Raw genomic sequence first — 13,852 nt, forward strand, 5'->3', positions numbered from 1 at the left:
AGCTTCGATGCTCTGAGCAGCCACACAGGAAACGACCCGGGAAAATTTGAATTCCTTTTCCTTTCTGGACAGTTAGAATCTCATTTCGTGGTTGGACATCGGGGCGAGCTCAGCAGCACAGGCAGCAATGCAGAGCTCTCCAGCAGAGGAGTTCATGTAATCTCTGAATAGAAAGAGGGACCCGGCATAGACTGACCGGGAACTCTTGGATCTGATCGGTGTGTGGGGCGAGGAGTCTGTGCTTTCGGAGCTGCGCTCCAACAAACGGAATGCAAAGACCTACGAGAAGGTCTCCAAAGCCATGATCCAGACAGAGGATACAGCCGTCATGCAACGCATCGCCGCGTGAAAACCAAGGACCCCAGACAAGGCTACCAAAAAATCAAAGCGGCAAACGGACGCTACGGAGCCTGCCACCACTGCCCCACCAGTGACCGTGGACTCTGATGATGGGACAGTGTTGATGGACAGTTCCTCGACGATGTTCACGGACGGGGAAGATGAGGAAGTGTTTGTGTAGGACGAGGCAGGCGAGAGCGCTTACAACGCTGGTTTCCCCGACAGCCAGGATCTCTTCATCACCGTCACGGAGATCCCCTACCAACCCTCCCCGGCCATGAACCCGGATCCTGAATCAGGGGAAGGAGCAGTCGGTAAGTGCTTTAACCATGTTAACTTTTATTCTTAATATAACAGGAATCTGAAGTGTGTGAGAAGGAGGTCTCTCTATATATGGTGATAGAACAGAAATCCTCCTGGGAGATCTCCACGAAGCTCTCCTTCCATTAATCGATAAGCATCAGCAGGAGGTTCCTGGGGAGAGCTGCCTTATTGGGTGCTCCGTGATAGCACCCTTTTCCGCGCGAGGCTTTCATGCGGTATTCAGGGAGCATTGCCTCCCCGAGCACGGCTGCATCGGTCCGTGGTTCGTGATAGATTTCACGCAGCATGCGCTCTCTATCTCCTTCAGTGCCCGTCCTCACGGTGATCTCGCTAGGAGACTCATGCATCTAAGTAGTGGAATTACTGTTATGGTGCGCCTGGTCCAAAGTATTTTTAATAAATCCACGGACAGACGGCATAGCACAGACTCAGCACGCAGCAGCTGCGTGACGAGCGTAACGGAAAGCCAAAGAATATAATGGACGCTCATGGAGGGAGGGGGGAATGAGGACGCAAGATATCCCACAGTTCCTGCTGTCTCCGAAAAGTATTTGCATTCTTGGATGAGCTCCAAATGCTTCTAGGGTCAAACACAGTGTCTGCGGTGGGTCAGGGCATAGTTCGGCAATTTGCGCACACACCCCACCCACCACCAGAAGTGAAAACAATCCTCTGTTGACTCTTTTACATGTCACCCTATCTTTACTGAATGCTGCAGATAGACGTGATGGTGCAGCACTCAACACCAACATCCTTGCTCCCCCCACGCTATGGATGGCTGATGGTACAAAACGACTGGTATCTGTCCTCATCATCAGCCTATTGGCACATGGGGCAGTGCAAAAGGACTGGTAACCATGCGTACTAGCATCTGTGAGGTCGATCAAGGGCGCCTGGCCCTAATTTTTCATGGTAGATGGTGCAGTATGGCTGGTAACCATCCTCATCATTGCAACAGGGGGCTGAGCTCCATCAGCCCCCACCCTTCCTGTGTAAAGAAAAGATTGAATTGCCCCTGGACTAGCAGAGGGATGATGGGCTCCTTCATCCACAGTAATTAATGTCCTGCCTGGACTATCATTGCAGCTGGAGGCTTCCTTCCACTCATTTCTCACAAACAAGTCACTGTGTCTTATTCCTGCATTCTTTATTACTTCATCACACAAGTGGTGGGACAATGGTATGGTAGCCCAGGAAGGCTGTGGGAAGGCCGGAATGAACAGGTGGTGTTGTTGCAGGAGCACCCCCTGTGAATAGCATACAGCTCCAAATTTATGCAGGATCGGACACAGAGCAGCTGTGCTATCTGGTTCTATGATACAGTGGTTCTCTAGTACACTTGCCCATAATCTAGGCAGGACTCAGGACTCATTCCCAATTTTTGCTTTTGCGCCCCTGGCTGCTTGGCCAGGGGCACTTATGACAGCACCAAATGGTGCAGTGCAAAAGGACAGGTAACCATGCCCATTTTATTACCATCTTATTACCAATTTATGGTATGGTAGATGGTACAATATGGCTGGTAACCATCTCTGCTGTCATGCAAAAGCAAAAGCATGCTGCTGTGTAGCGCTGCTGGACCGCCTCTGTCAGCGGCATCTAGTACACATACGGTGACATACACAAAAGGCAAAACAGTGTCCATGGTTGCCACGCTATGGCGTATGCCAGGGCAATTCTGGGAAAACGGGCTTGAAATGATTGTCTGCCGTTGCTTTCCCGGAGGAAGGAATGACTGGCAACATTTACCCAGAATCCACCGCGAAAATTATTTGTGCCCCAGCAGGCACAGGGGTCTCAACCCAGAATTCACAGAGACAGCCTAGACTCAGTTAATTGTTCGCAAAAATGTATCTTTGCAAGGAATTCACTCCCTGTTTCCCATCTCACAGCTTCCACTGTCTCCAGACCTGCCACAGCATCCCCCTCGCAGAGGCTGGCAAAGATTAGGCGGAGAAAGAAAAAGACAAGGGACAAGATGTTCGATGAACGTATGGGCTGCTACCTAGCCGAGGCGGACCAGCAGAGCCAGTGGAGGGAGACCGTCTCTCTGTACCAGCGCTCACACAGCGAACGGGAGGAGAGGTGGCGTGAGGAAGACAAGCAGGCGACTCAAACAATGTTTGGACTAGTGAGGGAGCAAACGGACACGCTCAGGCGCCTTGTGGATGTTCTGCAGGACCGCAGGAGGACAGAGCCCCCCTGCAGTGTATCTGCAACCGCCCTCCCCCGCCACAAAGTCCCATACCCCCCTCACCCAAAATAACCAGAAGGAGGGGCGCCAGAGGCCGTGTAAACTGTCACTGCACCCCAGCAGAGTGCTCAAGTACCCAAAAGCTCTCATACCCTACATTTGCAGAAGTCGTTCCCTTCCGGACTCACACAAGTCCCAATCCCAGTTCCATCCCCTAAGTGTCTACTTAAGTAATAAAAATACTTTGCCTTTAATTACTGTTTCCGTCATGTTTTTTCAAAGAAGACTGTGTTTGAATGGGGGGCGTGGGGAAGGAGGTTGTTAATTGCATAGGACAGTCACCTTTCCCAGGGTACAGACACGGGGGCAGGATCAGCAGCGGGTCACACACACAGTGCAGTCAGTAGGCACCATGGTCGGTATGGGAGGTGGTTTCCAGGTTCTGTGTGGGCGGGGGGGATGTGACTTTCTAGCGGGGGAGGGCGGTTACAGATCTTATACAGCGGTCCTTGTCCTGGACCGCTGAGTCACGCAGCAGAGGAATCTGTATCTGTACTCCTCCGCCACAAGGTCACATATCCCCCCGCACACAGAATTTGAAAAAGAGGGATGGCAGGCTCCGTTGAAAGAAGCATTCCGGCACTGCGGACCGCTCTAGGAGCAGGAGCCTGTCATTCGTTGAGTTTAGAGGCGGTCTTTACATCACCGCACACCCTACCCAGCACAGTCTGCCTCCCAGTTTCAACCCTTTAACGCAAAGTCATGAATAAAGAAACCTTTCTTCAGTAACAATGGGACATGTATTTTATTTTTACACGTGTGTTGGAAGTGGGGGAAACGGGGTGAACGGGGTATGTAACCGAAGAGGAGAGTCAACAGTCAGTGGGTAAAGAAACAGGGGCAGGTTCAGCTTCTCTGTATAGAAACTGAACAGTCACAGGTCACGCTGCTCGCTGGTATTTGAAGAGTTCCTTGTCGCTGTCCCAGGCGCCTGTATAGGGCTTCATGAGCAAGTGCATTAGCGGGCAGGCTGGGTCCCCGAGGATGACTTTAGGAATCTGCTCATCCACAACAGTTATTTCGTGGTCCAGGAAGAAACTACCTTCCTGCAGGCGTCTGAGCAGCCCACAGTTCCTGAAAACACACGCATCATGAACCTTGCCCGGCCACCCGACGTTGATGTTTGCAAAATGTCCCCTATGATCCCCCAGTGCTTGCAGCACCATTGAAAAGTAGCCCAATTTCTCATCAGCTGACTGTGGAAGAGGTGGACGATAAAGTGCGAGGAGGAGAAAACGGCGATGATCGCAGCGGGCTCCATGCTTGCAGTGCTGTGGCGTCCGCGCTGTCACTGACCAGAAAAGTGCACGAACAGATTGCCCGCAGGCGCTTTCAAGGAGGGAGGGAGGGAGGTTGTGATTGACGGTTCAATGATGACACTTACCCAAAACCACCCTCGACACATTTCTCCCCCCAGCAGGCATTGGGGGCTCTACCCAGCATTCCAATGGGCAGCGGGGACTGCGGGAACTGTGGGATAGCTTCCCACAGTGCACCGCTTCCAAAGTCGACGCTGGCCCCGTGAATGTGGACTCAGAAATTCGAATTAGTGTATTTAGTATGGATACACAAATTCGACTTCATAAGGTCGAATCCACAAATTCGAACTAAGTTGATTTGAAATAGTCTTGTAGTGTAGACAAGGCCTTAGAAATATCAGGATTAAGTCTGATCTTTCCTAATTTTTGGTGGAAGGCTCATTAAGAATTCTCAGATCTGGACTGGGAGCTCTTTCACCTCTTAAATCATTAGGACAGGCAGTGCTGAATTTTTAACTTTATTCCATGTGCTTATTTGACATAGAAGAATAAGTGTTAAGAAAGGGAACAAAAGGCAAAGTTTTAAATAATCTGACTAAAATCACTTCCCAGCCTGCTGGAATTTTTTTTTAAAAATAAAAGGACTTTTTTTTTTCAACAGGCAGGTGATACAGTGCTAGCAGTTTTGACAATAGAAAACATGTCTGTTTCAAACTAAATGAAGTCTAGAACCACACTCAAAAAACCCCCAAAAACCACAGAACAAATGAATAAGATTTCTTTTTGTTTTCCTCAAGAATGGAGAAGGTTGCTGCTTGTCTATACAGAAGGCCTAATGCGCTTTATAGGCTGATTTGCTTCCCCTGGGGTGGAAGTGGCGCTACCCATTTTGCACGATGGGGGAAACGCTTTGACAACTCAACAGAAGGTCAGTAATTTTTGTGTATGACAAGTACAATTTAATAAAGATGTGCCAGCTAGACAGGATACTAACATGCAGAGTAGTAAGATCTTAAACAGAATATTCTCAGCCCTGGTAAAGAGAGCTGAGTTATCTTTCTAATAATGTTCTTACCATGGCTCCCTCCTGCAAAGTGCTTAATACCTCCATTGGGATGTTGAGTTCCCTCAACTCCTATGCCACCGCAAAGCAGGTCCCAAGTTCCTGGGTTCAAAACATGAATATATCTACCTTCAATTAAATTTCTCTCTCAAAGCTAAAACAGGCTTGACTGTTTTAGAAACAGATCTGTTAAATGGGTCTGCAATACAGTAACATGTTTGATTATATTTTAAAAAATGTACATGCAGCAAAACTGCTCAAAAAGGAACATTTAAAATTCATTTCAGTATGCTGGGAAGCTGCAGACCCTTTTCCTGTGCAGAATGAATTGCAGTTAGCTACACTTCTCTGCATGATTCTACATTCCCTGTATCAAAACCAATGTCACACAATGGCTTTGTAACAGTAAAATGGCATTTAGTTACAGAGTGAAGTCATTCCCATGGCTATCATGTTGTATCAGCTCTGGAAAAGGTTCATACTTGCACTTTTTGAAGGAGAGAAGCCATGGCTATTTTCCAGACCTTTCACAAAGAAAAGAGAATAATCTGGCATTACATGAGAGCATTAAAATAAAACCAGTCCCCCAAACTCTGAATACCTCCAGTGAATTGCTGTGCCAGTCACATCCAATCTTCCTTGAAGTAAAAAAAGAGTCTTCTGTTTAGACGGAAATACTTCCAGAAAAGCTACTGGGAGAGGGGGGCCTCAGAACAATTCCAGCTACTGTTGAGTAAAATTCAGAGAGCAGCATGCGCTTTCAGAACTGTCTTAACTGTGCTCAAAAAAGTTATAAAAGGCCTGACCCTGTATTTTTGTCCTGCTACCTATTGTATTATGTGGTGGCTTATTTTAAGTACAATACTTTTAGTTCTTGGTGTGTGTGACCCCCCTGCTTCCATGTGACCTTTGAAGGACATGTCCTATGAACAGGAGAATGAAAAAACAGTAACATTTTTACAATCTATCCCGTTGTTCAGTTGCCCTATACAACAGTGGGGTAAAAATGCAGGGATGGTCCTTTGAAGACCAAGCTTCTGAAAGGAACATACAACCATGTCAATAAATTTCACGATTCCAAATTCTACTAGGGGTAATAAGTGAAAAGCCTGCAAAGAAAAAAAGATTGCAAAGGGTGTGCAAAAGAGTTGCCAATAGAGTTTAGGATTCTAGCGGGATGGTATTTTATAGAGAACATTCATACTTCAACTAAAATGCTGATTATTATTTATATTACAATAATACCTAGAAGCCCCACCTAAGATCAGGGGCTTATGTGCTGGGTTGCTGTCAAGAGTCCTAGTAAGAAACAGTCCCTGCCTCAAAGATCTTACAATCCAAATAAACTGGGTGTAGCGGAGTGGCTATCCGCTCCCGCCTGGTGGGGCTTTAAAACAGCCCTGGAAAGGGGCTTTTGGCTGAGCTGACTAGGGAAGTGGCTGCAGCTGGAGGCCACGCCCCAAACTGAACAGGGATTATAAGAGGCAGGGAAGCCAGAGCACAGACAGTCTCTCTCTGTTTCTAGAGGGAGATAGGCCTGGCTGCTTAGGGCTTGAGACTAGATACCTGAGTGAAGCAGGGCTGGGGGACAGGCTGAGGAGCTAGGGAAGCTCCAGCCTGGAAAGCCCCAGGCTGCGGCCTAGCAAAGGGCCAAAGGTACTGGGAGTTGCAGAGGGCAGCCCAGGGTTAGGACAAAGCAGCAGGTCCAAACCCCTATTGTCTGTGATGAGTGGGCTGATACTGCAGTCTGCCCCAGGGTGTGGGGCTAGACCATGACTGTCAGTGGCCACTACTGAGGCAAAGTGGGGATAGCAGGGTGGGGGTTCCCCTGGGAGGGGGAGACCCAATTATAGTAAAAGGGGCACCGGGTCCTGGGAGGGACACGGCGCCGATAGTAAAAAGGGGGATCACCGGCCTGCAGAGGGCGCTCCGCGCTGGAAAAGAGTCAATTCCCCAGGTAAACCAGCAGGAGGCGCCGCGGCGGTGAGTCGGCCCGTTTACACTGGGCAAATAATAGTTGGGAATAAAAAAATTAATACCAAGCTCTTGAGTGAAGCCCACAGGGTTAAAATTTTGACCACAGGGTTAAAATTTCACCTAATCTTTATCCTCGCTAATGTAAAAACCTTCCTTTATGTAACTGGCTGTTAATATTTGCTTTCTGCAGAATAAATAAAAACTGTGTGGTTAATTTCTGTTTTGGTAATCTAAAGGCATGAATTTTAGAGAGACCTGAAATGACTATAATTTTCTTTTCCCCTCTAGTTTATTCTATAAGGTTTCCTGGAAGAGGCTCTCGTATTAATGAACCTTTTGCAAAAGACATGAAAACTATCGTTAATGACATTACTGGTGGTTTGCTTCAAGACTTGCAAGAGAAACCTTTTGCATTTTTTGGTCACAGGTAAAAAAATCTTTTTAAATATGTGGCAAAGGAGCCTAAAATCTGTGGCTGGATACTTAGGCTTTATCTACACTGGCACTTTTGTTGTTAAACTTTTGTCACTCAGGGGTGTGAAGAAACAACAAAAGTTATACCGACGAAAAGCACCAGTGTGGACAGCGCTTTGTCGGTGGGAACCATGCTCCCAGCGATGAAACTACCGCCCCTTGTTGGAGGTGGTTTTATTTTGATAAAGAGCAGGTACACAATGCACCTTACAACGGTGTGGCTACAGCGGCACAGCTGCGCCCTTGTAAGGTGCACAGTGTAGACAGTGACTTCCTTAGCTCTTTCCCCCAGGGCAGAGTGCTGGACTGGCTGAAACAGAATCAGAGGGTAGATCTACACTACAAGTGCTACAGCAGCACATTTGTAGAGACTAGAACTATGAAAGAGTTTTTTCCATTGTGACTGATATTCAATTTGTGATCCACTATAACACCCAGATCCTTTTCTGGAGTACTACCATCTAGCCAGTTATTCTTTATTATGTATGTGTTCAATATCCTCTTGTTGAAACTAAGTACTGTGCTTAGTTATTACCTAGACTCTGACCTTCCTTTTTTAAAAAGGAATGGTGGCTAAACTGGGTGCACTTCATGAGCATATGCATGGAAGGAGACTATTTGATGTAGACCAATCCAGCTGGGGCTGTGGTATAGCCAAGTGGTATGTAGTGTCTGTCATTTCTGTGAAACAGTCTGATGTTACCAGTAGAAAAATCTGCTCAGTACTTTTGAAACCATCAACCACAAGGAGCTGTTTGTCCTACTAGGATTGTTCCAGAGTAGATCTACTTGTAGATGTGGAGCTTGGGTGATTACACACCTATCCTGAAATCACTTCTATATGGATTCTAGTGGTGATCAATTGTCATCTTTGTTGTTCAGTGTACAAGTGGAGCCATTCAGTGAACTGATATGATACCCACCCTGAGATATCTGCAGTATGCCCAGATCTACAGTACTGTGTCCCCACAACAGAGTAGTGCCTTTCCTGCCTAGCTGAGTTTGCAAGGATGGATGTGGGACAAGTGGATGAGGCTCAGTGCACATAAGACTGAGCTATTGCTTCTGGATAGTGGAAAACTTCTGGAGTATATTTCTTCTTCAGTAGCTCTCTCTCTTAATGGGATTTACAGAACTGGATTCATGACTGAGCAGTCAGTTATGACCATAAGTGGAATATGGAGGCCCATATTGTGGGGGAGGTCAAAAGTGCTTTTTTCCATTTTCAAAATATTGGAAGTTTACTTGTTCTGAATGGTGATCTCTCCCTAGTAATCAACACCTTTGTGTTTTACTGCAAGGAACTGCTTTGGGATATCCTTGAAAGCCAACTGTCAGCAAGTATATATTACAGAGCTTACGCCTGTCAAAGCACATATAACATAAAGCCTTAACTAATAAATGACCACTCTCTGGGTTGCACAGTGTTCAGCCTTATCTTTGAGAGTGACATGTGAAACAAACAGAATTGGAACTGCCCACTGTCTCACCCTGCAGGCCAGATCCTCTGCTGGTGTACAATGGCACAGTGCCATTGCGGCAGAGTACTTTCAGTCAACAACCTGTCTTTAGAATGCCTGCCACACTACAAGCCAAAGTACATCAGTAGCACTAATGTGTGTGGGGGGGTAAGTTCTGAGATCTGTTTGCTTATGGCCATGATCTCTCTCTTGTATTTATATGGCCCCCATCATTGTAGAACTTCATAATCTTTACTCTATTCAACCTCACAATACCCCTGTGAGTCAAGGACATGCTACTAGCCCCATTTTACAGAGGGAGAATGAACACACAGGGAGACTAAATGACTAGGTCAAGATCACAATGTAAGTCTGTGGCAGAACAGGGACTTGCGCTCAGGCTAAGCTAATGCCCTAACCACTAGACCATCCTTTCACTGTTGCTTTTTTGAAATTCTTGTTATGTATATTGGTCAGGGTCAGAACCTTTCAGGTACAGATACCTTCTAAATAAGTGTATTAGTGTAATAATAATTACTTAGATTATGACTGTTTACTCTTAATAGTAATGTTGCTGCTTACACTAATAATGGAAGAGCAAATGGATTTTGAAGGTTACTTAGTTTTCAAGGAATATTCAAAACATTCATTCATATTGTAAGCAAAGTGGAACAGTGAAAGAAGCAAAAGTGCTGTACTAGGTCTGGTCTGCAATCTGATTTCTCTTTTACATGGGAATTGACTAACATCATTACTCATTAGAGTTACTTCTCGTAATTAGAGACCTATAACACACTGCACCAAAGTACCATTTTATGGTTTCTAAGAATGTTTACCACAGTAATTGCACCTTACTAGAGTTGGGATTCTAACTGTGTTTAAATGGGTCCTGCAAGATATGTTTTTAGTCAGATTAATTTGGCTTCTCTTTTAAATGCAGTTTTGGATCATATGTTAGTTTTGCGGTTGCAGTACACTTGAAAGAAAAATATGGATTACAACCATTGCATCTTTTTATATCAAGCGCAGGTGCCCCACATGTAAGTGATATAATCTTTGATAATATGAAATAAAATAGTATTTAGCTATACAACTGTTGTGTATTTGGTTGTCATGGGTTTTGTTACTATGGCAACTGAGTTAGACTATTAAGGGATAGCTCAGCCGGTTTCAACCGGCTGAGTGAGCTCTCTGTTCCTGTAAATAAAATGGAGGTTTTGGTTAGCTGTCTGCTCTCTGGCCTCAAGTGATTGCTTCCTACACCGGCTGCCCCTAGGACATAACACTGGCGACGAGGATGGGATCCTGGTGCTGCTCCAGTAACAGAAGGAAGTAGAAGTCAAGGTAAAGACCAAACAAAGAAAAAAAGCTGCTTGTTTGCACTGACTGTGAAAGTGAAACTAAAAATCATGGCTACTCTGACCAGGCCCCTGGAGCCTTTTGATGAGAATACAGAGCAGTGGCATGTGTATACTGAGCGTTTTGAGCTTTTTGGTATTGCAAATGACATTACAGAAGCGAAGAAGGTGCCAATATTCTTAACTGTTGTAGGGGCTAAAACCTACTCTCTGCTACGCAGCTTACTACACCCTGTTAAGCCTGAGACTAAATCTTACAGTGACATTGTGGAAATCCTGGGGTCTCATTTCTCCCCAAAACCACTGGTAATTGTTGAAAGATATAGGTTCCACAAAAGAGACCAAAAGGAAGATGAAACCGTTGTACAATTTGTAGCCATTTTAAAAAAGCTAGCAGAACACTGTGAATTTTAAGAGATGTTAAATGATGCCCTGCGTGACAGGTTAGTGTGTGGCCTCTGCAGTGAAGCTATACGGAAGCGCCTACTGACAGAGGCTCAGCTTACATTACAGAAGGCTGTTGATATTGCTGTCTCCATGGAATTGGCTACAAGGGAGGCACAATACATCGGTGCATCCCCTAGGGTGCAAAAAGTGTCACAAGAACTGACCCACAAAACGGTGCAGAGTCAAGAATGTTACTGCTGTGGTAAGCTGGGTCACCAGGCATCAGAATGCTGGTGTAAGGACCTGGTGTGTCGACACTGTGGGAAAAAGGGACACATTGAGTATGCCTGTAAACAAAAGAAAAAGAGGCCTGTGGTCTGGCCGACAAAAAGAGGAACCTTGCATACCCTAGAGCAGACCCAGGATGATCAAGGTGACACCTCCTCACAAGAGGAAGTGCCACTGCATGTTTTGTCTTTGGCAGCGGGCTCACATGAATACTGGGTAACCCCCTTATTGGAGGGCAAACCTATACGCATGGAACTAGACACCGGTGCAGCTGTCTCGCTGGTTCCTGAGACTGTGTATAAGGAAAAGCTACAGCATCTTCCGCTTAAGGCAACAAAAACTGTTCTGAAGACGTATACAGGTGAAGCTGTGCCCATGTTGGGCACTATTGATGTTAAGATGGAGCTCAATGGACAGGCGGCTAAATTGCCACTGTTTGTGGTGAGAGGTGACTACCCAGCCTTAATGGGTAGGTCTTGGCTTGGGAAGATTCAGCTGAACTGGGCAGAAGTGCACCGGATGACTAAAGAAGAAACCAGTCTAACCCCTATACTAAGGAAACATGCTGCAGTTTTTGGAGATGATTTGGGAAGTATGAAGGGAATCACTGTGACATTGAACATTAAACCTGGCAGTCCACCAAAATATCTGAAAGCCCGAACTGTGCCATATGCCATCAGGCCAAAAGTTGAAGCAGACCTGGAGCGCCTGGTCACCAATGGAGTCCTAATACCAGTTACCCATAGCTCATGGGCCACTCCTATCGTTCCAATAGTGAAGAAAGATGGCTCTCTCCGGATTTGCGGTGATTTTAAAGTCACTGTCAACCCAGTGTTGTGTGCAGAGCAATACCCGCTTCCCCGCATCGATGACCTCTTCGCAGGCCTGGCTGGGGGACAAAAGTTCAGTAAGATTGATCTGAGTCAAGCATATTTACAGATGCACGTCGATGAAAAGTCCCAAGAGCTGTTGACTATTGTGACTCATAAGGGGCTTTATCGATACTGTCGCCTACCCTTCGGAATCACATCGGCTCCCACCCTGTTCCAGAGGGCTATGGACCAGATCTTGTGTGGCTTGTCAGGAGTTCAGTGCTATCTGGATGATATCCTGGTCACTGGAAGAAATGAAGAGGATCACTTAAAGAATTTAGAGGCTACCCTACAAAGACTGGAAGAGTATGGCCTACGAGTTCGCAAAGACAAGTGTGAATTCTTCAAGCCCTCTGTTGAATATTTGGGACACATCATCGATTCTGCAGGTCTTCATAAGGCCCCTGCAAAAGTTAAAGCTATTGTGGAGGCTCCCCCACCTCGAAATGTAAGCCAGCTACGCTCATTTCTAGGACTACTGAACTATTATGGAAAGTTCATCTCACAGTTAGCCACACTGCTAAAACCACTTCATGAGCTCCTTGGGCAGAACAAGGCCTGGAAGTGGACTGAAGCCTGTGATGTTGCATTTAACAAAGTTAAGGATGCATTGTTAAATTCTGAAGTTCTAACGCACTTTGATCCATCCTTACCCCTGCAATTGGCCTGCAATGCTTCCCCTTATGGAGTGGGAGCGGTCGTGTCACACATTATGCCTTCGGGAGAAGAAAGACCTATTGCTTTTGCTTCACGCACTCTAAGCAAAGCAGAAACTAACTACGCCCAAATCGAACGTGAGGCATTAGGAATTGTTTTTGGAATTAGGAAGTTTCATCAGTACCTGTTTGGGCGAAAGTTTACTCTTCTTACAGACCATCGACCTCTGACATCAATTTTTGGACCCTACACAGGCATTCCCCCATTAGCTGCTAGTCGTATGCAACGTTGGGCATTGATACTTTCTGCACACATATGAAATCAAATATCGGAAATCCACTCTGCACGGCAATGCAGATGGCCTCTCAAGGTTGCCTTTACCGGTCAAACATCAAGATAGTGCCCAAAAGGAAATCTTCTACTTTGAACAGGTAGAGAATACACCCATCACTGCTACTCAGATAAAGAAGGCAATCCGCATTGACCCAGTATTATCCCAAGTTATGGACCTGGTGATGCATGGAAAAACTCGACAAACCTCTCCGGTCTCACCCGACCTTGTTCCCTACATGTCCAGGCGGACGGAGTTATCGGTCCAATCTGGTTGTTTGTTGTGGGGGAGGCGTGTCATTATTCCACCACCCCTGAGATCACAGATGTTAGAACAGCTACATTCCGGTCACTGTGGAATAGTGCGCATGAAGGAAATTGCACAAAGCTATTTTTGGTGGCCTAGATTGGACAGTGCTATTGAAGAGAAGGCAAAAGCTTGTATGTCATGTCAGAGTGTAAGAAATGCACCCCAGTGGGCACCCCTACACCCATGGGACTGGCCTGAAAACCCGTGGCAACGTATTCACGTTGACTTTGCTGGCCCCCTTGAAGGAAGCATGTTCTTGGTGGCAGTAGATGCCCATTCTAAATGGCCAGAAGTCTCTATAATGCAGTCCACTACTGCAGAGAGTACTATCCAAAAACTACGAGGACTCTTTAGTCGTTTTGGTCTGCCAGAACAACTTGTGAGCGACAACGGACCGCAGTTCGTTTCTCAGGAGTTTCAAAATTTTATGAAGGCAAATGGGATACACCACATCACGTCAGCACCATATCATCCGTCCACCAACGGATTAGCTGAAAGAT

General features: G+C 46.1%; 1 protein-coding gene across 1 annotated transcript in view; it reads left to right on the forward strand.

Annotated features, from left to right (window-relative positions):
* OLAH (oleoyl-ACP hydrolase) overlaps positions 1-13,852 on the forward strand; it is a 34,942-nt gene that overhangs the window by 17,992 nt on the left and 3,098 nt on the right. Inside the window, exons 2-4 of the mRNA XM_045005438.1 lie at positions 4,974-5,104; positions 7,505-7,643; positions 10,091-10,190. Coding sequence (XP_044861373.1) covers positions 4,975-5,104; positions 7,505-7,643; positions 10,091-10,190 — 369 coding nt within the window. The 5' untranslated portion in view covers position 4,974. The remainder of the gene's footprint in view (positions 1-4,973; positions 5,105-7,504; positions 7,644-10,090; positions 10,191-13,852) is intronic.

The sequence above is a fragment of the Mauremys mutica genome, chromosome 2 (genome assembly GCF_020497125.1).
Source record: "Mauremys mutica isolate MM-2020 ecotype Southern chromosome 2, ASM2049712v1, whole genome shotgun sequence".
NCBI lineage: Eukaryota > Metazoa > Chordata > Testudines > Geoemydidae > Mauremys > Mauremys mutica.